General features: G+C 38.0%; 1 protein-coding gene across 2 annotated transcripts; it reads right to left on the bottom strand.

The window, feature by feature from the left end:
- Window positions 1–398: 398 nt before the first annotated feature.
- LOC122842690 (homeobox protein Hox-D4b-like) lies at window positions 399–13,688 on the bottom strand. Of its 2 annotated transcripts, XM_044136780.1 has the most exons (3): window positions 13,529–13,688; window positions 2,781–3,027; window positions 399–1,682 (listed from the first exon to the last, which is right to left on the bottom strand). In XM_044136780.1, exons 1-3 carry the CDS (start codon window positions 13,667–13,669, stop codon window positions 1,378–1,380), a joined length of 693 nt encoding a protein of 230 aa, XP_043992715.1. In that variant the 5' UTR covers window positions 13,670–13,688; the 3' UTR covers window positions 399–1,377. The 2 variants fall into 2 exon arrangements, with proteins under 2 accessions (XP_043992715.1, XP_043992714.1); XM_044136779.1 differs by lacking the exon at window positions 13,529–13,688 and having other exon boundaries at window positions 2,781–3,492.
- Window positions 13,689–22,084: the final 8,396 nt, after the last annotated feature.

Here is a 22,084-nt window from a genome sequence, read left to right on the forward strand (position 1 = left end):
TAACCACTGCTGCACCGGAAAGTGCCAATTATTGTTTCTGAGCTCTCAGTCCTCGAATCCCATTCATCAACACTCCATCAGAGGACCATACGGATTTGGGTGAACTTTTCAGACAGACTATCGGGTGTCTGGGTGACTCACACAAGCAGCCTGAACTAAAATAATCATGGCGAGTCCCTTTAAGAGGTGGAACATTAACGAATGGAATCGAAATAGAAATGTTTCTGATTATGGAACAATAGTGGCTCACCTCTGCTGGATCATATTTCTGTTCTAACAAAGATCGTTTATCCGACAGAGTATCTCTCCTTTGTTAAATAATGTATTTACCTTATATAGATATAAGTTTTACAGCTTGAATGCATTCATTCAAATCATTTAGACCAATTGCATGAGGCATTGACGGATTAGAATTATTTTTGACTGATAAATTAATGAAGAAAACATGATACACAGAAGATGCAGATTTTTATATTTGTCATTTGTTATTATCAAATCATTTCCATGTATAAAATGACCACAAGAGAACTTTTCGTTTTTTTTTTTTTTTGTTTTTGTTTTTGTTTTTTGTTGTTGTTATTTTCAAAAGGACGTACATAAAAAGAAATAAGAGAAACAGAAATTGTCTTAAAGAATAAAATGCGTTTCTAAATAATAATTAATATAAGTACCGGCTTATATGACTTTGAATAGCATATTGAAGTGGAATGAAAAATAAGTGTTTTTTTTCTTTAAGGGGAAAATGAATTTAATTTGAATGAATAAAACATTTCAGCAAGCTTGTGAAACTATGTAACCCTGAGAGAATCAGCTGAATTTACACAATTTAGCTGCTCGAACAAATAAAGTCGTGCTTTTAAATGCCTGATCCATTTTATGTTTTATTTTTTATTCAAACTCAAAACAAAATAATGCTAATATGGCAACTGTCCTACAAAAATGCTAAAACATTATTTATGCAGCTATTCTGCTGGTCAACAATTTGGTCTTGTTTTTTAAGCGCCTGCTCGCGGACCATTTTGGTAGCGTGCGCTCTCTTAAATTATTTTCACTTTATAGGTAGCTATTAAAAACCCTGTATTATATACTTATTTACCCTGTAAAAAATAAAAACCCTGTTTCTCCAAAAGAACCATCATTAATATTTGTGGCACTGTGCTCATAGTGCCGATCGGGTATTAGGTGGGGGGATAATTCGTGTTTGTATCAAAGGAGCGTTAAGGTCACCGTAATACATTCATCGATTACTCATCTATGAGGCCGGACCTTGATACAATATCCTCCAGGATATAAACAATAATAATAAAATAGCATCACAACACTTTAAAGCAGTTCAAATATTTCAGGACCGAACAGCTTGGATCACTTCGGCTCATGTCAGACGGTTATCGCCACCTTCACGCTGCAGTCGCTGCTGTTATTGTTGCTGTCCGTCGCTTTCTTGCTTTTGCTCCTTCCTTTAGTGTTGGGAAGCTTGTTATCTTTCTTCCAGCGCATGCGCCTGTTCTGAAACCACACTTTCACCTGCCGCTCGGACAGACAGAGAGCATGGGCCACCTCAACCCGGCGGCGGCGCGTGAGATACCGACTGAAGTGGAACTCCTTCTCGAGCTCGAGGACTTGCTGGCGCGTGTAGGCTGTGCGCAGCCGCTTTGGTTCCGGCCCAACGTGATTGGGATTGACTGTATAAATAAATAAATAAATAAATAAATAAATAAATAAATTAATAAATAAATTAATTAATTATAAACAATGGACGAATTGCCTTTAACAGATATTTAAAATATTACATATTTAAATATTTGTAATACTTATTTTTAAACATTGCATTTATATTTATTAATTTATGTTTAACATTTAACACCACACACACACACACACACACACACACACACACACACACACACACACACACACACACACACAGAGAAAGAGAGAGTGAAAGAGATAATAATTTCGATAAATCGATTAGGATTGTCAGTGAAAAATCAACAGTGAAAGAATGATACTAACAATAATGATAACTATGACAAATACTCTATTGTATTTTGTATAAACATGTTTCTTGGCAGAAGGAAAATAAGTGAAATGTAAATATAATACTAGTACATGTGTTATTACTACTACTAGAAAAAGAAGAGAAGTAATATAATATGAAATCAAGTCCAAATATAAATAGAACAACAAAGTCTCATTCACCAAAGGACTCCTAATCAAACTGAATCAGTTTTTATCTAAAAATAATAGCAGTTATCATTTTACTTTGTTAAGCGATCATTTGTGGTTGACCGGGAAGAGATCCAAAGGGAATGTTTCAGTTTCTTTTGTCGTTCTTGTTTTACTTTTATTGCAGCTTTTTGTTTGTTCGCATCGTTTCACGTCCCCACGCACTCTGTTCAGCACACTCATACGCACGCACACACACACACGCACACACACACACACACACACACACACACACACACACACACACACACACACACACACACACACACACACACACACACACACACGCATAGCCTATATGCGCTGCAGCAGGGCCATAAAACTTTATAGGGGTTGTAATTCTCGCCTGCTTTCACTGAGGTCGTAAATTATTTGACAGAGAAAAAGAAAGAAGATGCTAACAAAAAGAAAGAAAGAAAGAAAGAAAGAAAGAAAGAAAGAAAGAAAGAAAGAAAGAAAGAAAGAAAGAAAGAAAGAAAGAAAGAAAGAAAGAAAGAAAGAAAGAAGGAACGAAAGAAAGAAAGAAAGAAAGGAAGCCTTGATTTGGTCCTCACCATGCGCGACGTGCACTTTCTTCATCCAGGGGTAGACTACAATGGGTGGCTTGTCCTTCCCCAGGGCAGCCGCTTTCCTCTGCACCTGAGCCGGCTTGGCGCAGGTCATCCAGGCCTGGTGGCACTGCAGGTCTCCCGCGGGGAACCTTTCCTTTTCTAACGTGTCTAGCTCTCTGTACAGCGGGTAGGTCGCAGTGGGTTGCTGCTGATGCTGTGGCCGCTCCTCTGCATCGTCCCGGTGGTGGCCCTGCACAGATGGTTGGTAGCTGGTTTGTTGTGATGCGTACGCAGGCGGATGAGGTTGCATAGGCTGATAACCCCCTGCGTAACTGCCATTATCTTGAGGGTTGTTGTAATACCCCCCTTGGTCACTAAAATTAGTGTAATCCTCTTCACAAGGCGGGAACTGCGGCTCTGCGTATTTACAGCTCACCACGAAGGACTCCATGATTGATTTATAGCGAAGATAACAGGAGAATACTAATTTTTCTTTCTATCTCCTCTCTCTGTCTCTTTTCCCCCTCTGGCATCGAGCCATCCTGCGGCTGTCAAATAGACAGACGGCCGCGCGAGTCACGTGGCCCGTCAGCCAACCAATCAGAGGCCGCACACTGGGACGTTTATGTCAAACGTAATGGGATAATTTAGGAGGAAAAAAATGTTCATCACTGACCTAATGAAGATTTGCAGCTTGGAAAAATTATTGCTATAGACGTTTGTGGACACAGAAAATGTAAATAAACGAAAACAAAAAATCTATCTATCTATCTATCTATCTATCTATCTATCTATCTATCTATCTATCTATCTATCTATCTATCTATCTATCTATCTATCTATCTATCTATCTATCTATCTATCTATCTATCTATCTATCTATCTATCTATCTATCTATCTATCTATCTATCTATCTATCTATCTATCTATCTATCTATCCCTCCAACTTTTCGGACTGCAGATTTATGACTTTTTCTCTCCACAGATGGCCCGGGCTGAAAAATTAATCTCCCATATTGAAGGCCGTGGGGGCCATATTTGGCGTAAAAAGGACGGACAACAAAACGTGGCAGGTCAGAAAGGTCCCCCAAAATAAAAGAAGTAAAATGAATAAAAGGTTCCCAGACAGTGACTAGTTGTTTGCGCTTGTTGTTCTGGCCAGGGTCAGGCCAGGGTGGTTTGGGGGGCAGGGGATGAGGAGCTTAGCCTAAAAAATGATGCTGAAGCAGAGAAAAATGCAACTTTAAGAAAAAAAAAGAGAGCAAGATAAAGAGAAACGTAACTTAATTGTGCTGGATATTAATGGAAAGTTTAAAGCTGAGCCCTCACACGAAGAGACGGTCGCATGTTAGAGAGAGAAGTAACTTCCATCTTTGCGTTCAAATGGAAGTTGCGTTTCTTTTGTAAATCCTATAACAACTCACCTTTGCATTTGGAAATCGACTAAAAATTCAGGTTTTATTCCTCTTAAAAACTCAAGAGTCACTTGGCAACAGGTCTGATGACTATAAAACTATAACTATAAAACTATAGCTTAATGGAGGAAACCCTGTCTGGAGGATGAACGGAGCCCAGCATGTAATGCATATGAAACTTGAACTGATATCTCTGTGAAAGTTATCGATCTGATGAATCATCAGCCCAAATAGGCTCATAACGATCAGATTTGCCTTGCTTAATTTTTATCAGCTTGAACAAATGTGTTTCATATTTATAGCCTCACACAATCAAGAATGTAATTTGAATTTTATATTGCCTTGCAAAAGTATTCACAGTTTTTCTCATTTTGCCATAGTGTCAAAGTCTTCCACGGTTCATCTTGAAAACTATTACACAAGGGTCCCATTTATAATTTTTTTTTTCTTGACAAGAAACATGTGGAATAAAGTGGTCAGATGGGATCAAAATGAAACTTTTCAGTCTAAATGACATCACACTATCAACATAGTGGTGGTATCATGCTGTGGGGTGATTTTCTTCATCAGGGACAGGGCAGCTGGAGAGTACTCACACAACAAACCTGAAAGAAAATCTGTTAGAAAAATACTAGAAACTAGACTGAAGATTCACCTTCCAATAGACAATGAGCATAAACACACAGTCAGTTCAACACCAGCTGTTTCCATTCAACTGTTGTGTCAATTTTGAGTGAACTTTTAAAATGATGCAAAAAGAAACAAAAGAAAGTGTGACGTAGTTTCCATCTACGTGCTTGGAGCGACCAGCTACACAAAATGTAGTTTCATCAGCTATTGATATAACACATGGTTGTAATAAGTAGAGATTGCAAGCTAGCATGGGGAACACATGTCAAAATGTTGAGGTTTTCAGAAATGTGTTGCTGTCAGGGAAGCTGTAATTGTTCTGTCATATCAAATAGTTTTGGTGAACTGATCATCTTAGTTCCAAGAAGAACTAAGATGATCAGTCACATGAAGTAAATGTTTGCTGCATCATAACTTTTTCAGCAGATGTTCTTCCATCTTCCCTTTGGCGCATTAACGTCTTTTTCAGAAGAGTAAAAACATTTCTGCAAAATCGAGAAAAATAAAGTTCTGATGCAATATTTCAAAATTTGCATAAAAAACTTTGATGGAAACATAGTTACTGTAATAGTTCAGCTCAAGTTGTGTCAAGGTATCCTAAAGTCAACAGCAAAATTTAGACTGAGTTGGGAAGAATTAAGAACAATTTTTTGTTGTTATTCTGCCAGTCTTACAAATTTGGAGGATTTTAAAAAGAAGTATGATTATGAATAGTTTTGAACCTTTTACAAAATCTCTGAATGTGTGAGTCAGTAAATGGAAATGATTTAGTTTGGGGAACTCGAATGAAGATTTTTTATGAAGACGCAAATAAGTCCACCAAAATGTCACAAGAAATTTGATCTGGTGGCAAAATCCCATTTTTCATGGTGGAAAAACATGCAGCTCAGTTTGTGTAAAGCAACATGACAGCTTTATGTTCCTGTCATCTAAAGAACACAAGGCATCATCTAAGCTTCCCCAACACCCAAGCAGATTTATGTCATGCGGAGAATTACTGAGTCCTAGCAGATGAAAGAGATGTGGGGAAGGATGAGCGCCTTTGGCCAGGCAGCAGTGCAGCAAACACTCGTCCCTTTTCCTTCCTGTCAGGCATTCTGATGGATGGCTAGTCATCGCCCATAGACTCCCCTAGAACCCAATCTGTGACCAGGGCTGCTCCACACACATTCGGTTCTACAGGGTATATATAGGCGAAGGATCTATTCATGGCTGGCTGCTGATGGCTCCTTGTGTTCTTCTTGAAGAGATTTCTAGTAATTGGTTGTGTGACTTAGCAGTTTTATAAACCCAGAAGATGTTCTGCCTCTGGAAACATTAAAACTACAAACCTTCCATTTATAAACATTCCTGTTGCTCAACATCTTCAGGTGATTTATAAAATCCACTAGTAAAATCTTTTGACATGTCACCAGTGGTGACACCTCATAACTTGCATGTATGTTGCAATACCTCATTAATAGGACATAAGGCATTAATTATGATACATGTTTAATAACTGTAAACAAGTTAGACTGTTAAATCTGGCTACAAGAAAGTTGAAGAAGGATTTACAGAAGGCAGTGGAGAAAAGGAAGCAGGAGCTCATCTCCCATCAACACAGACAGGAAGAGTTGGCTCTGCTCCGTCATGCCTTAAAGGGCCGGCAGCGACTGCTAGAAGGACTACGGCCGACTAGAACATAAACTGTAGGAAACTCTTTTGGTCTCCTGAGCACCATGTTGTTGTCTTTAGTTTACAACAATGAATACTTCAGGTACTTCAGATGCCTTCAATTTGCTCCAACACAAACTCTGCTGCTCATTCCTCACAGATTTTTATGTCCTAAGAAGTTCTGCACTTTAGAGGTGGAGAAATGTTCCATTAAAAAGTGTTGACACACTCAACTTATTCAGATCGTCCAACAAAATTTTATATCAGACCAACTGGTTAAATAGCCCTGCAACAGACTGGCGACCTGTCCAGGGTGAACTCCGCCTCTCGCCCGGGACGCAGCTGGAGATGGGCACCAGCAACCCTCCCGACCCCATTAGGGACGAAAGGTGTTCAGAAAATGGATGGATGGATGGAACTGGTTAAATATGAAAATTTGAATTTTATGGGGGGTTTTTTTGTTAATGGAAAAGAACTTTTTCAAACCCATGTAGGTCCATGTTGAGCCACTGATGGATGAACAGGTCAAGAAAACACATTGATTTGATTCAAGGCTGAGCTCTGACTAGGACCTTCCCTTGAAACCATTCTGGAGTGATTCAAAGGCAGACTTGTTGAGATTTTGATCAATGTTCTGCTGTGTAACTCTTTACTTTATGGCCACAAACTAGAGAGTTCCTCAAACTTTTCAGTGAGAGGACAGAAGCAAGTCGTCCAGGTCCTGAGGCTGCCAAACCTTCTCGGTCGATCACATGTGGGACTACTGGTTCATGAATGTTTTCTAAAGTACAGTTAGTTTTTATATCAGGCAAGACATCCATCCATCCATCCATCCATCCATCCATCCATTTTCTGTTCATCCTTGTCCCTCTAAGGGACAAGGATGAACAGAAAAGTGTTGCTGGTGCCAATCTCCAGCTACGTTCGGGGCAAGAGGCGGAGTTCACCCTGGACAGGTCTCCAGTCTTTAGAAAAGTCAAACTTTCCAAAATTATTCTGCTTGTTCTGGAGAACATTCAGTCCACATGTTCTCCAAACATCTTAGACATCATCAACATGTTTTTGGCTAGAGCAAGACAAATCTATTCTTGTGAATTTTTCTGGAAATACTAAAATATATTCATTCATTCACTCCAATCAGCAGTGGCTATCACCTCATAACTTGCATGCATGTTGCTCTAAAACATTGACTTTGAGAGCAGAGGATTCCTCTGTCACCTCAAGGATGGAGGAAACTTTCTTGATTCTCCTGAACTCACCATAAAAAGGCCTGGATTTGGCAAGTGAAACAGAACCACATCACTACCTGAGCTTCCATTACAAATCATTATAAACATGCACAAGACTTTGCTGATATTCCAGTGAAGTAAAAAAACAAAAACAAAACACAACTTTGCACTTGTGGTATTTCAATTAAATCATGTAAATAAGTTTGTTCACATGAGAAGTCTTTTAGAGAACCACCATCCTCCTACCGCTTCCGGTTGTCTTCTTCATCTTTTCTGTTTGCAGTTAACATCTACTGTTGATCACATAAATCGTGATGTGAGGAAAGAGTTTGCATTGCAGTTTTACAAAATACACAAATTTTGATGTGGCCAAAAAAAACAACAACAAAGAAAACCCCACCTCATCCTAGTTCCAAAACCTTTTATTGAGAAAAGAGTTTCTTTCGAAAATTACATGTTTCTGTTGAGCAAATTTATTTTCAAAATGTCAAATTGAGCAATTCTATGGTTAATACCACATTTAACTAGTTAACTCCTAGTTAACCAGTTATCTAGGAGGTTTTCTATATTTTGACAGGAAAAGGATGTTTTTCTTTCTTAATAAATAAATCATTATTTTAAAAAAATAAATTATATATATATATATACTGATCTATTTGTATTTGATGACCAGACTATGTGTGCGGAGTCCCAAGAGAAGCAAAGTCTGAGAAAAATCTAGAAGGGTGCCAATAGTTTTTTAAACTGCTTTTCTTGAGGGAGGCACGGAGAACTGGTTCCTGGTCAGAGTTGCTGATAAACACACAGAAAGCTGCTGGTGGTCTCTTCCAAGCCTGGCCTGTGTGGCCCTCAATCTGGACACGAAGGGGGATCTCAGCACCCAACAGGATTTCAGCCCCCAGGGTGAAACTTGACTTCCCATTGAGATCCTGCTGCCCGTGATGGTTCCCAGCTTCCATAAATGTTTATGGCTCAACATCTGACATGAGCTGAAAGCTCTGAATAGGTTTTAATCAAAGCTATTTGAATCAAAGTTTATAAAAGCATGCTGACTATTGGTATTGTAGTGCAGACTGTTTCTGCTTAAAAGCCTATACATAAAACAATCAATTACAGAGACCATGTAATACATATGTAAATAATCACCAAAGTGTTGATTTTGAATCAATATATGGCTCCATCCAGCCTCTTTGCTATCATTATTCACAGACAAAGCAGGGTGATTATGAATCTTATGGACAGTTATATAGTTCTGAATGTTTGTGACATGTTCTGGTCAAGATGCCATTGGAAATTTATGTTCCCATTTCTTGCCCTGGGCAATTTTTTCTTCTTTCACAGACATTTATTCTGTAGCTGTTTACATGTCACACTAAGTTCCCATGTCTGCTTGAATAAGCAGTTGGTGAAAACTGTATCAGAACCATTTGTTGGTCCAAAGTGGAAAAAAAGGTGGGTAGTGTGTAGCGAAGAGCTACACTTTGAGTGAAGCTTAATTACTTTAACTTTATGCAGAAGGAAAGCTCCTCCACGTTAAAACACTAAAAGACATATTTTCACTTTTCAAGCACATTTTCAGAAACACAAAAAACTGCAGGGTTTTTCCTGAATGCTGCTGAGAAGGAGCACTAGTGATGAGTTTTAACCAAACACTGGTTTTAAAATTGTGACTTGGTTTGTTGGCTTACAGAAGAAGAAGATTTGATCCTTTTTCACAGGATGCCATTTTGAACTATGTGACTTCCTCTCAGACTTTCATGAGTCTCTTCCACAAGAAAACATGAGGAATGGTAATAATGAGACAATCATATATGAGAACAGCAATGATATAGTGGGGTGTGTTAATGGGTATAACTCACGGTAGAGAACGAGTTTGTCCACCAAATTTGAATTAATTAAATGAAGTCAATAGTACAAGTCAAGGGTTGTGAATTAGCATCAGTCATAAGTAAATAAAATGATTTGCTATTTGATTTCAGTTTTTTTTGTTAATTATTTAATCCAATTTATTCCTTATTTAGTAAACCATAAATTGCTCTATTGAAAACATCCATTGGTAACCTTAAAGTTTGACATAGACACTTTAAACAAAGTCCACAATGGTAAATTAATTCAATTAATTTATAATATGGCTCTAAATCCAGAGAGACAAGGCATCAAACTATAGCATTAACTACACAGCATAATAAAGAAAACGGTCAGTCAGTCACTAGCAGAAGAAGAGAACCATTAACTGTATTTATTCTGTAGAAAACAAACGGTAGTGGAGCCCCGCAGCTCAGTATTTACAAATTTACCTATTTTTGTATTTTTACCACCCAAACATACTGCTATATGTTTTCATATATAAGATATTACAAAGATATTGCAGTTTGGGAAGCTGAAATATCTGGACAACCTGACATGTTCCTAACGTCTGCAAAGCAGCCAATCAAAGGTCACCATTTACTTTCCTTGTCATTGATTGGCTGTACCTGCAAAGAGCAGAAATAAGGAAGATGCTAGCTCTAGGTAAGACGATTTCACATTATGGTATATTCGGTGTTTGAGCTCTCGTAGCGCTGAGAGGGTTTCATGGACTCTAGCTGTTTGTGGCCCCTAACCGCTGCCTCTATCAGGTTCCACTGTACACATTATACTAATTAATGTCAGAAATATACAATCCAAACTAAATAATGTGTAATGCCGTGCGACTTGAGGTCATGACTGTTCATGGTGATATCGGCCTTTGACTCTGAATACCATTTTTACAGAAATTTCTTTTATTTTTTTCTTCTAAGACTGAACCAAATTTTATCATTCCAAAGTTTTGAGCTCCAAAACCTGTTTATCTATGCCTTCCAATCCTTCTTGGGGAGTTAGGGCTAATTCATAGTTGATAGTTCAGATGAGAAATGAAGCTTAACTTTTTTTTTTTTTGCAGATACACACACACACACACACACACACACACACACACACACACACACACACACACACGCACACACACACACACACACACACACACACACAAAAATCTCCTTTCAGTTTTAACTATTAGAATACACAAAAAGGTTCATTTTTCAGGATTCTTCTGGCCTCAGAGTCTCGGTTAAATGGAGAGTCATTAGCTGATCGCACCTCCTGAATGGAGTTTGAACCTTTTTTGAGGCAAACAACAACACGAGCGGAGGGGAGCGACGCTTCCCTGTTTCAAAGAGCATTCTTCTGTAAGAATGTAGCCTAGCTGCCGACAGGTCAGCCGCAGGGTCAGGCAGAATCGTTGACCGCTGCTTCACCGTTTCATTAGTCCTCAGACCGCCGGACAGGCCACCGCGGGAGGAGGACGGGGTGTGTGTGCGTGTGTGTGTGTGTGTGAGGGGGGGGGGGGGGGGGGCACCCAGAGTTCACGCGGCCTGCGGGAGTTGCGAGCCCATTGTTCCGCGCGGGTTTGGATGATTGTTGTGCAAAAAGCGACATTTAAGACCCAACCTGCACCCATTGGCTTTTAGATTTGATATAAAATTCTGATTATTTTGATCCACACGATTCGCTCGTTTCTGCAGAGATCTCCTGCCGTGAATAGTTTTACCGTAGAGGTATTAATTACCGTCACGCCATGTTGTCAATCTCCTCTCATGAGTTTCTGTGATGTTTCTCTCTTTGATGCTTCTGCAAACCCCCACATCTGGTCAGAAATTAATCTCTGAATACAAAAAAACCAAAACAACCACAAAACAGGAGCTGGCATGACTGCCAACGTACATGTTCTCCGCAAAAGGTTGGAAATAAATTCACCTCTGATCCCAGTCAGGGAGTCAGGGAGAGAGAGAGAGAGAGAGAGAGAGAGAGAGGGGGGGGGGGGCTTTTCTTTTTGGGGTCGTTTCACTTTTTCATTTTAGACAGGCTGACCGCCGGCTCACCCCTCCACCCACGGCCCGCTCCCGGGTCAAAGCCGAGCTGGATGCTCCTTTAACCCGGTTTAGACATTAACTGCGACCTCCAGGCTCTGCGGAGCCGCAACGCGCAGTCTCAGCCGGAGCGGAGTGGGCGCACAGTCAGATCCAGGCACCGAAAATGACATGGATTTAATTTCATTAAAAAATAAACTTTGAACTCGTATGGATCAAATTTCTAATCATCTAAGTAGCGTAAATATTACCGAGTGTCCAGTTTGGACGAAAATAAAACGAATCATCACAAGAGAACAGAAATCTATTTCAGTTTTCTGATTATCTTTTATCCTCCGGAATATTAAAAGGACATAATTAATCAGGAAATCAAATGAAGCAGCGTGGTGCAGGAAATTTGCCTCAGGCGCCTATAGTAGCGGATCGGTGTGTTAATAAAAGTCCGCTGAGTGATGAAGAGAACTTATGGCCTCACATTGGGGGGGAAATAAAATGAAGTATAAATGTAAAAAAAAATTTAAAATAAACACAAAAAATTAAACGGGACTGTTCAGTTGAATTTCTATAAAAGTAAATGTTTCTTCTGCAGCGAACAAATGAAATCCTTGTTTAGTGTAAAAATTAGAACTGTTATTTGGTTATTGTGACCTTTTTCTATATATACAGAACAGTTCTTACTATTATTTCCTGCAGGTTTGATGAGACTTTTTCACCTTTCACTAAAACTGCGTGTAAAACAAATGTAAAAAGTCTGCAGATTTTCCTTTAGAAACATTCTAAACAACTGAACATGGTCTTAATGCTACTAAGCTGAAAATCTGATTTTAAATCCAAGCAGGAAAAAGGTTTTACAGCAATAGATAAAACGTATTATTGGCTTATTGAAACGACAAAAATAATCTGAGATTTCAGAAAGAAACCGGAGCTGCATTCACATCAGAATATTCTAGATCTGCTAACAGCATTTTTAAAATAAAGCTACAATAGTTTTCACCCTTTAAGTTTCTGTATGTCCTGATTTTTTTTACATTTTCATTGTGAATTAATTAAGAAAATAACGGCTTTTTTTACGACACTCTAAAAATAATTTATTTAAAATTGTTCTTTTTCATTTTTTAAATGTTTATACCTTGCAGAGTTTTATATTCCACATGTTATTTCTCGGGCCATTTATTAAAAGCTCTTGTTTTACTAGGTGTTATTCTATTGAACGCGCATTCTCTGTTGGCACGGTGTTTTGATCTAAATCATTAGTATGACAGATGCGACATGAAAAAATTATTCATTTACTTAAATACAAATTTGTTATCTTCCATTACCTATATTAGTAATGCAGAGCCTTTTAACCAGAGCTGGTGTATTCTATTCTCTGTTCGAAAATTGATAAATAATATAATAATTTTATTTAATAAAAATTGTTTTTAATAATTTAAGGAATTATTGAATAATAATAATAATAATAATAATAATAATAATAATAATAATAATAATAATAATAATAATAATAATAATAATAATAATAATAGGGTAAGGTTTTTTTTCTTTTCTTTTCTTAGAATCTAAAAATCAGGTTTTATTTTCTAAACTAACAACAAACGGTGCTGTGGTTACCGGAAGCAGTAAACACACTGGATCATAACGTCTACATCTCTGTCACTTTCTTCCATTTTTTCAAGCTCAGCTCAACTTCCGGTTTGATTTATCCACACGAGGAGATTCTGGACTACAGGTGGATTTCTGAATCTTCTCACAGTGAGGGGATTCCCTCGGCCTTTACTTCAATGCTGAATAACACCCCCACTCAAAACACACACGCACCCCCGCCCCCGCACACACACATATACACACTTTTCCATCCTCCCTCCTTTTTTGACGCAGTTATAACTGGATATCTGCGTCAAATATGAAAACTAGACGCATGTTACTTACTCACACTATCCAGATCTCGCGTTAAAACACGTTGGCTTCTGTTTAACAGGGGTGAAAGAAATGGAAGAAAGAAAGAAAATCCCGCTTTGGAAGCAGATTGAAGTTGATCAGTAGATCGTCTCCGCAGAGATCCAGAGCGCCGCATCCTGTTGATTTGGGACAAATATCTGTCACGATCCCATCTGGCCGCCGCTCTGCTTTTCTCTCTCTGTTATATTTTGAGGCTTGTCAACGGCAGTAATAAAACACACTTTATTACCATCACGTGTTCCGCCTTTCCCCCCCAGCTCCCACATGGGTTCATAAATTATTAGGGTCCTGCACCGAGAGCCACTTTATTCGATAATGGCGCCAAAGGGAAAAAAAAAAAACAGTCGGAACAGACCTTTAATCACTACTGGGGGGCTGTGCTAGATAATTACCAATCTGGGCTCTATTTTAGTAACAGCCCTTCTCCCCTCTTTATGCCTCATTCCTTAGTTTTATTTATCTCCAATATTTGATACAGATGGCTTATTTTACTAAATGAAATTAATTTTTTTTTTTCTGTCAATCGGATATTTATGCACCGCAGGATTTGCTCCTAAGACAAGCAGAAACTGGACGCTGTTTGCATTTTTCCGGATGTGTCTGGAATGCAGTCAGGAGCATTTGTTTCCTGCTTTGAGTTCCGTAATGGGGAGCAATAAAACCATAAACAAGCTCTGTGAAAACATACAGTCTCTCTCTCTCTCTCTCTCTCTCTCTCTCTCTCTCTCTCTCTCTCTCTCTCTGTGTGTGTGTGTGCGTGTGTGTGTGTGTGTAGGTGTGTGTGTGTGTGTGTGTGTGTGTGTCACTGTGTCAAACTGGACACCGCTTTGCTTGTTTAAGCAGGGACTCCCAAAATGGTCTGCTAAAACAAGACAGGCAAAAGTCTTAAACATCAAACACCTGATGATTCACCCGCGTCGGTTATAAATACACACTTTGTGCTTCATAAATCTTCAGCAGTCGATCAAAAGGTAGTGATAAATTAAATGAAAGTAAACACCTTTCTCTGCACGTGCACGTGTCGGCATTGTGCTTAGTGACGCATCTTTCAGTACCGCCTCCATGACGGGAGTTCTGGGCGGCCGGAGGCAGCAGATTGTTCGGTGCATTCAAGGTAAAATGGGAGAAGCCTCCCCTGATCTCTGAGCAGGCCCAGCTGGAGGTAATTATGGACCCTTGATCGAAGTCTGCGCCACAAGCTGGACAGCAGCAAACCATCGTTGAGTTTAGTGCGCCATCTAGTGTTCATCGTTTTTTTTTGTCGTCTTATTTGAAGTTGTTCTAGCATAAATGTTCGTCCTATTTACACGCACCTTTCAATAAATTACAGCATAATTGAAAAGTCATTTATCTTAAGAAATTCTTTTCAAAAGTAAAATCCATATATCATGACACAGTCATACCTTTCTGTTTATTTTGATGAATATCTCAACAAACTCATAATCCAGATTCTGTTTCTGGCTAAATTAGAAAATGTGACCTGTGTCTAAAACCAGTGAAGAATGTCTTTCTGATACATAAATGTCATGTATTGGCTGGAGCAGTCATCAGACTCACTGCTAACTTAACAGGTCACCATGGAGATAATCCACAACCAGGTTATAGGCCACAAAGGATGATTGGAAAGGGCGCTGGATGTACACAGAATGCTGCATTTTTACACTCCACTAATCTGGAACAAACTTCCAGAAAACTGCAAACAGTCAAAACACTGAGTTCCATTAACTGAAGGCTGAAAACTGGCATTGTCAGCATTTCCCTTAATTCATAATAACTGAATTTTGATCAATATAGTTGATTTGTGTGGTGATTTTAATGAGGCCATTTGAAACTTGACTTGTATTTTATAAAAAATTATGAAAAGTTTAGTGCAAGAAAAAAGTGGAGAATAAGAGAGGCAGAAGCTATATTGATAGACACAACTTTGAGAGGTTTGAAAAGCAAAGGCCATTCAAGAATTCAAGTGTAATGAATGAGATGTAGACAGCTGCTGAGATCAGAGCTCTGACACACAGACGCTTTCAGGACACGGCGACTAAAATGAAAATTTCATTTGTCAAGAGGAATTCATGCAAAAGCAAACTTGACCGTAATGAGTAGATTCACTGCGGAAAAAAAGCAAAACAATCTGCAATCAAAATACTATTTTTATTTGTATCATGAAATCTTATTTCCTGATAAACTTCATTTAGGGTTTTATTACCTGTAAACCAAAATTAGCAGGACTGCTAATGCTAACTTTCAAGTATTTAGCAGTTGGGCTAAATGCTTGAAATATGTCTGTGTAATGAGATTTTAAGAATGTTTTTGAAATATCTAAGCATTTCAATGCAAATTTATTTCTTCAAATACTGCAGATGTTACAGACAGAGCAACCATTGCTTTTACTTAGGTTTTCTAGCAACAAGCTAATTTGCAAACCCAGTCCTTGGTCACAGTTTTAGTAATAGACAGAAATAAACTCTTTTTGTACATTTTTCTCTGCATGTCATTTTCAGAAATTGACATAAATGAATTTTTTTTCTAAAATCTATGTTTTAAAGTGCTGGTGCCATTCCATGACAGAGATATGCCCTGGGCAGTCAGCCACGCATCAGAAAACACCACTGACTGTAACACCCATTACGTGTTTGCTCTGGTAATCTAGTTTATGTAAAAAAGTTTATGTAAAAATGAAACTCATTCCCATTGGTTCATTCATCTCTTGTTTTATAATTTATTAATCAACTGTATGGAGGCCCTAAGGAAAACCCCACGGGAAAAAAAAAGTTTTCTCGTGAGAACCTGACACTTTCTGGTGCGCACATATTATGCACAAGAGAAACTTTATTTTTTTATTTTTGCAGGCTTCTTTCCCGGTTTAACTTTATATTTAATTCAATAATGATTTTTTTTCTTTTAAAACAAAGAGGCCTTTTATTTAGATATGCTGCAGAAATATTTAATGGCAATAACAAAACATAACCAGCGATGCCCGTTGTACACTTTGATGAACAGAGGTTTAATTTCTTCTAAGGTGAAGTCACTACTCGTAACTTGTATCTAGGTGGCAGTGTGGAGTCACTCACTGGACCCATAATGAAGAAGTCAATTTGGTCAGACACACATTCAAGGAAATGTTTCTTTTTTTTGTTTGTTTGTTTGTTTGTTTGTTTGTATGTTTGTTTGGGTTTTTTTAAGAACTGTCCATGGTAATGACGCCATTTATGAGTTATTTAGTCCTGGAAAGTATGTCAGGATGTCTTTCAAAAGAAGGTGTCAGATTACTGGTTTTTACATTTATTTTAAAGTTTTACCTGATGGGGAAGTCAGCTGATTTTGGTCATGTAGATCCTAAAGAAAAACATAATCAAATATTTTAGAATGGTACCTAAATTAAGAACTTGCCTGAAAACAGAAAAGCAACTATAATAGCTGCATTCAGGAATATCTAAACAGCATATATATATATATATATATATATATATATATATATATATATATATATATATATATATATATATATATATATATATATATATATATTTGTAACATCATTTAATCAGAACAAATCAATTGGATGAGATCCTGCTCAATCTGAGGTCTTTTCTCCGACTTTCAGTTTCACCAAGATGCGATTTACACAAAAACACAAAAAAAACCTTTCAGCACACATTGCTGGGATTCTTTTCCTTCTGATTTATCACTCGCCTCTTTGGTTACACCACTGTCTCCTTAGCTTCTCTTTGTTTCTCTCATGCACATCTGCTTCCCTCTACCTAAGGAGACGAGCCACAGAAACACATCGCTCATGCCTTTACCAGCAGCCATCACCCTAACAACCGTAGTCTAGATTAAAACCAAGTTTAGCCTTCAGAAATACTTACAGGAAAACAGTTTGGTCTACATTTGTTTGAGAGGCCACCATCAGTTGGTATACCACCTTTCTTTAGATCTCCATCAGGATACAGAAGCTCTCTCTGTCTTTCCTACTCTCTCACACACACATACTCAGATTCTGTGCCGCATTGCAGTGGGTTGTAAATACTAAGTGGCAGTTGAGCTTGACTGAGCAGCACCAGTGAAATACTGTCTTTGTTTCTCTGCATTTTCCCTCCCTCTGCTGCCCTTGTCAGAGAGGAACCAAGAAACTAATGCAAAACTCCAAAAGAAACAAAAACAAAAGACGGGGAAAAAATACTGCGTCTTTGTCTCTTCAACAGTCGGGCTCCCCTCGTAAAACAGAACGTCAATGAAAACTGAAACAGGGGAGGGAAAGCACTCCCAATCTGTCTGCTTTCTGTCCGTCTGTCCAACTGCATCTTAGGGAGGAATACTGTTAGATTTATCTGTTTTGTGTCTTCAAGTCAGCATTGACAGAGGAAAAACAGAAGATAACATGCAAAGATCATAATATGTATGTGAACCTTTAGGAGTCGTTTTCTTTTCTAAACATAAGAGTGAGTGTTTAAAATGTGCAGCACCCACACCTGCATCACAATAAAGACAGGTGAAGGGCTACATCAGCATCTGCTGCTATGTTTCACAATCACACATTCATAAACATTATTTATTCATTCAGGATGAAGCATAATTTTATCTTAACTCATTGAACAATTTGTATCACATATTTTAATCAATTAGCTGTATAAACAGAACTATTATAACTACAGTATACGTTTGCACATTTTATTCTTTTGAAAGTTTTCCGCTCAAATGCAGGGAGTGCAGTTCCATGGACCATGGAGGCCAATTCGCACACAAAATCTGAGAAACACAATTTATATTGCGAAATGTATCTGCGAACAGTTAGACCTAAAAGAAATTTTTTTAAATGGCAAAATATCGGTACCTTATTCGATCGCCATCAAGAATGGACTCCATTTTCCACAGCTGCAATCTGAGATCCAGATAACAGGCAGTGAGTCAGAGCGTATGACAGATACAAACACGTTTTTTAAGAGACACAGAGACACAGAGGAATGTAGACACGATAAAATTACCTTTTTAACAACTGCTTGAAAGGCTTTAAACTTCGCTTACGCAAAATTTTAACAAACAAAACACGAACCTGTTTTATGTTTCAAACTAAAAGCAGTAAACGAATTCCGCTGAGGAATAACGCTGCCGAAATGTTGATGAAAAACAACAAAAAGGAAAGAAATTTCTTACCGAGGGAGGAGACGCGTGGACATTAGGAGGCGCATTTCACTGCTAAAGTGAGCGCGCGAGAAAAAAAAAACAAACAAAAAAAAACCTGACCGTGAGGGAACGCGGTGCACGCGCACACATGACCGCCGGCGACCAATTGCTGTTTGCAAGCTCTAGTAAAATGGTTTTATGAGCTGCGGCTGTCAGGGAGGATGTGTGTGGAATGTGGTGGCCGGACATTTTTGGTCTCAGAGAAAGTTACACACATCGGGGTTTCTGTCACTTACTTTTTAATAACTTATTTTCATAGAATTTATTAGTGGTATTCCGTTTAGCTTTCACTCCTATCCATACTGCCACATAACAATACTCATTCTGGACAAAATACAAAATTATTTTTACGTGACAAGAATATGTGCTAAATGATTTCGTAACCCAAAAAGGTTTTCTTATGTAAATATGAAAACCTCATGGTTTTTCTCTGTCAATGCTGACTTGCTGACTTGATGTTATTGATTTTATTTAGCTAAAAAAATATTATAGTATTGAACATTTTTCAGCTTAAACCTTGAAGACTTTGAAAGTGAGGCCTACTAATATTTATCCCAGTAACCTTTTGAACACATTTAGACGTCAGAAGTTTTATGACTTCTTTTCAATCACATTTTCATCTTGTTTAAAAGGAAAAGCTACAGTGAGCTAATACAACTAATCCTATACTAGATGTATAGTATATGATACATATACAAATGCGAATAAAAAGTAGTTTCTTCGGAGGATACGCATTTGTAAAGTCAGCTGATATTGTCAGTTATAAAGAGCAATTTCAATCAAATCGAATTATAGCATACTTAATGCTATTTCTGGTCAACTTGCATAATCGTCAACACTTTTATCTCTAGATACAAAAAGATATCTTCAAAGTGAATAAAACATTAAACGTGTTTCCAAGTCTCGAGTTTGGTATCCTCATAATTACTGACGAACAGCTGATTAAACAAAGCTGACATTTTCATGTATTCGTTCAACCATTCCTGGACAAAAACGACTCAAAATAAGAATTTATAATAACTATTAGGTTTTATAGATTTTTGAGCTTATTGTCGAAAGAATAACAAAGCACCCTCGAATAATGAATTTGCTTATGATTTTGATATTTTCTCTGTATGTATCTCTAAGATCGCTAAGCGTAGGAGCCTCATCATTCCATTTGAAGAGAATCTGAAAAATGGAAATGCTGTTTTAGATTGATATAAGACAGCAACATATATTCGGATTTACAAAACTATTCTACAGCAATAATAGTAACACGTTCAAACTAAACATTGTGTTTTTGCTTTTGCCCGACTTGGAACTTTCAGACGAGGGAACTGTTGTTTGGCAACGTAGATTTTTAAACAAAAATATGTTTTTAATTTAGCTTTTATTTTACTCATATTTTAAAGTAAATAAATGCATAAATCAGGTGCAACTAAAGCAATCCTCTCTCAAGAATGAGCACATATCCAAGATAAAATGAAGTGCTACATTCCCACCCTGTGGTCAGAATGTGTCACTACACGGAATTAATTTAATCTGTTGATACTGTTCACGGGCCATCCATCCATCCATCCATCCATCCATCCATCCATCCATCCATCCATCCATCCATCCATCCATCCATCCATCCATCCATCCATCCATCCATCCATCCATCCATCCATCCATCCATCCATTTCTTACACCCTTGTCCCTTTGGGGTCGGGAGGTGCTGGTGCCTATCTCCATCTCACGCTCCGGGCGAGAGGAGGGGTTTACTCGGACAGGTCGCAAGTCAGGGCAACACAGAGACAGATAGGACAAAAAACCATTCACACACGTCTCGTACTTTTTCCAGCAATATGGTTCAAATTTAATAAATGTTTTTTAAATATATGTGTTTCTTTTTAAATATATATAAAACAAATACCTGTATAACAAACAAATAACACACATGCACCCCCCACCCCCTCCAAAAAAAAACAACAAACAAAAAAACTAAATTCACACCTTTGTCCTAAATCTAACCCCTGACCCAGAAACAGTGTTTCCCCTTGTGGGGCCCAGGCTTCGATCCCCATAAGGAACAGTGGGTCCCCACAACATATATAGCCATAAGAAATAAAAAAAAATACACTCATGAATCTGTGAGTAGACATTTGTACATTTATCGATGCAGAAACAGCTAAACGAATGGACTTAGTTAAGTTATTTTATAAGTCACTAATTGAATGAGTGAATGAATAAATAAATTTGCAAAAATATAAAATCTTACCAAAAAATACATAAGTCCAATTTTAATTTCTTGGTGGGATCTTTGTGTACTTGCGCTAAAGCACAACTTGTACAAACAGAAGGGTTTTTAAACAATTTAAGAATGTTTAGGCCGACAAGTTGTAGAGGGCAAATAGAGGCAATCTGTAATCTGGACTCGCCTTGTTCCTGGATTTTGTGTCTGTTTAAAGATGATCGGGGCTTGTCCATGCAACTGTCAGTCAATGACTAACATTTCTGGGGACATTTAAGCTGCAGGGAAAATGTCTCCAATAAAGCCATCTCTTCGCGCTCCCTGTATGGCCTAAATGACATTATGGTGCCTCGGTTTGTGTATCTGTGTGTTGGTTTGACAACAGTAGAGATGGGGGGGAAAATCACGTTTATTCTCCAAATGCAGCCTCGTTGTTGTTTTATGATCCAACAGCAACCTACAGGACGGGATTATATGGCCGCAATAAAGGGGGAGTAACTGGAGGCAGTGCGCTGACTTTGACAAAACAACAAGACAGAAATGTGTCTCTGAGGGACAAAACCCAGAACAGACATATCTGAGAGCATGGAAATACCTTGACAAAGGAAACATTTTATAATTAGAAACATGTTCATGAGGAGTGTTGCTCTGGAAATCATGGAACGTGACACAGCTTTTATTTATCATGCAATAAACGTAATAGAAATCTGGGGAAAAGTCAATATCCAATCATGTTTACGTCACCAAACTCTGGTCTAAATCAATGGCGATAATTTCTTTTAGTTCATTCTTTACAACGTCGTTCGAAATTTTAGTGTTACTGTTGACTTCAGTTGATACAACATTGATTAATGTCAATTTATATTTCAATATTTAGATAACTTATGAAAAATTGTGTTCAAAACGTCGGAATCCATACAGTAGCCAATTTCCTAACATGTATTTAAAGCATATCAACTGAGATCATTCAATACCAAATACATGTAATTACTAAGGATACAGTATCCCATACTGCTTCAGTCTGAAGAGCTTAAAACAATGTTTTATAAAGGCAGAACATCCTACAGAAATCTCTCTGGGTTCTTTTTGATTCGTCAAGTCACCTGGTATATGCTTAATGATAAGAACTTGTAT

The sequence above is a fragment of the Gambusia affinis genome, linkage group LG13, assembly GCF_019740435.1.
Source record: "Gambusia affinis linkage group LG13, SWU_Gaff_1.0, whole genome shotgun sequence".
Classification (NCBI taxonomy): Eukaryota; Metazoa; Chordata; class Actinopteri; order Cyprinodontiformes; family Poeciliidae; genus Gambusia; species Gambusia affinis.

Bases quoted from the DNA above. Each gene is read 5' to 3' on its own strand.
- LOC122842690 (XM_044136779.1), bottom strand. From the start codon at position 3,228: ATGGAGTCCTTCGTGGTGAGCTGTAAATACGCAGAGCCGCAGTTCCCG. The intron at 1,683-2,780 runs GTGAGGACCAAA...TTATTTATACAG, and splicing joins GAAAGTGCACGTCGCGCATG to TCAATCCCAATCACGTTGGG.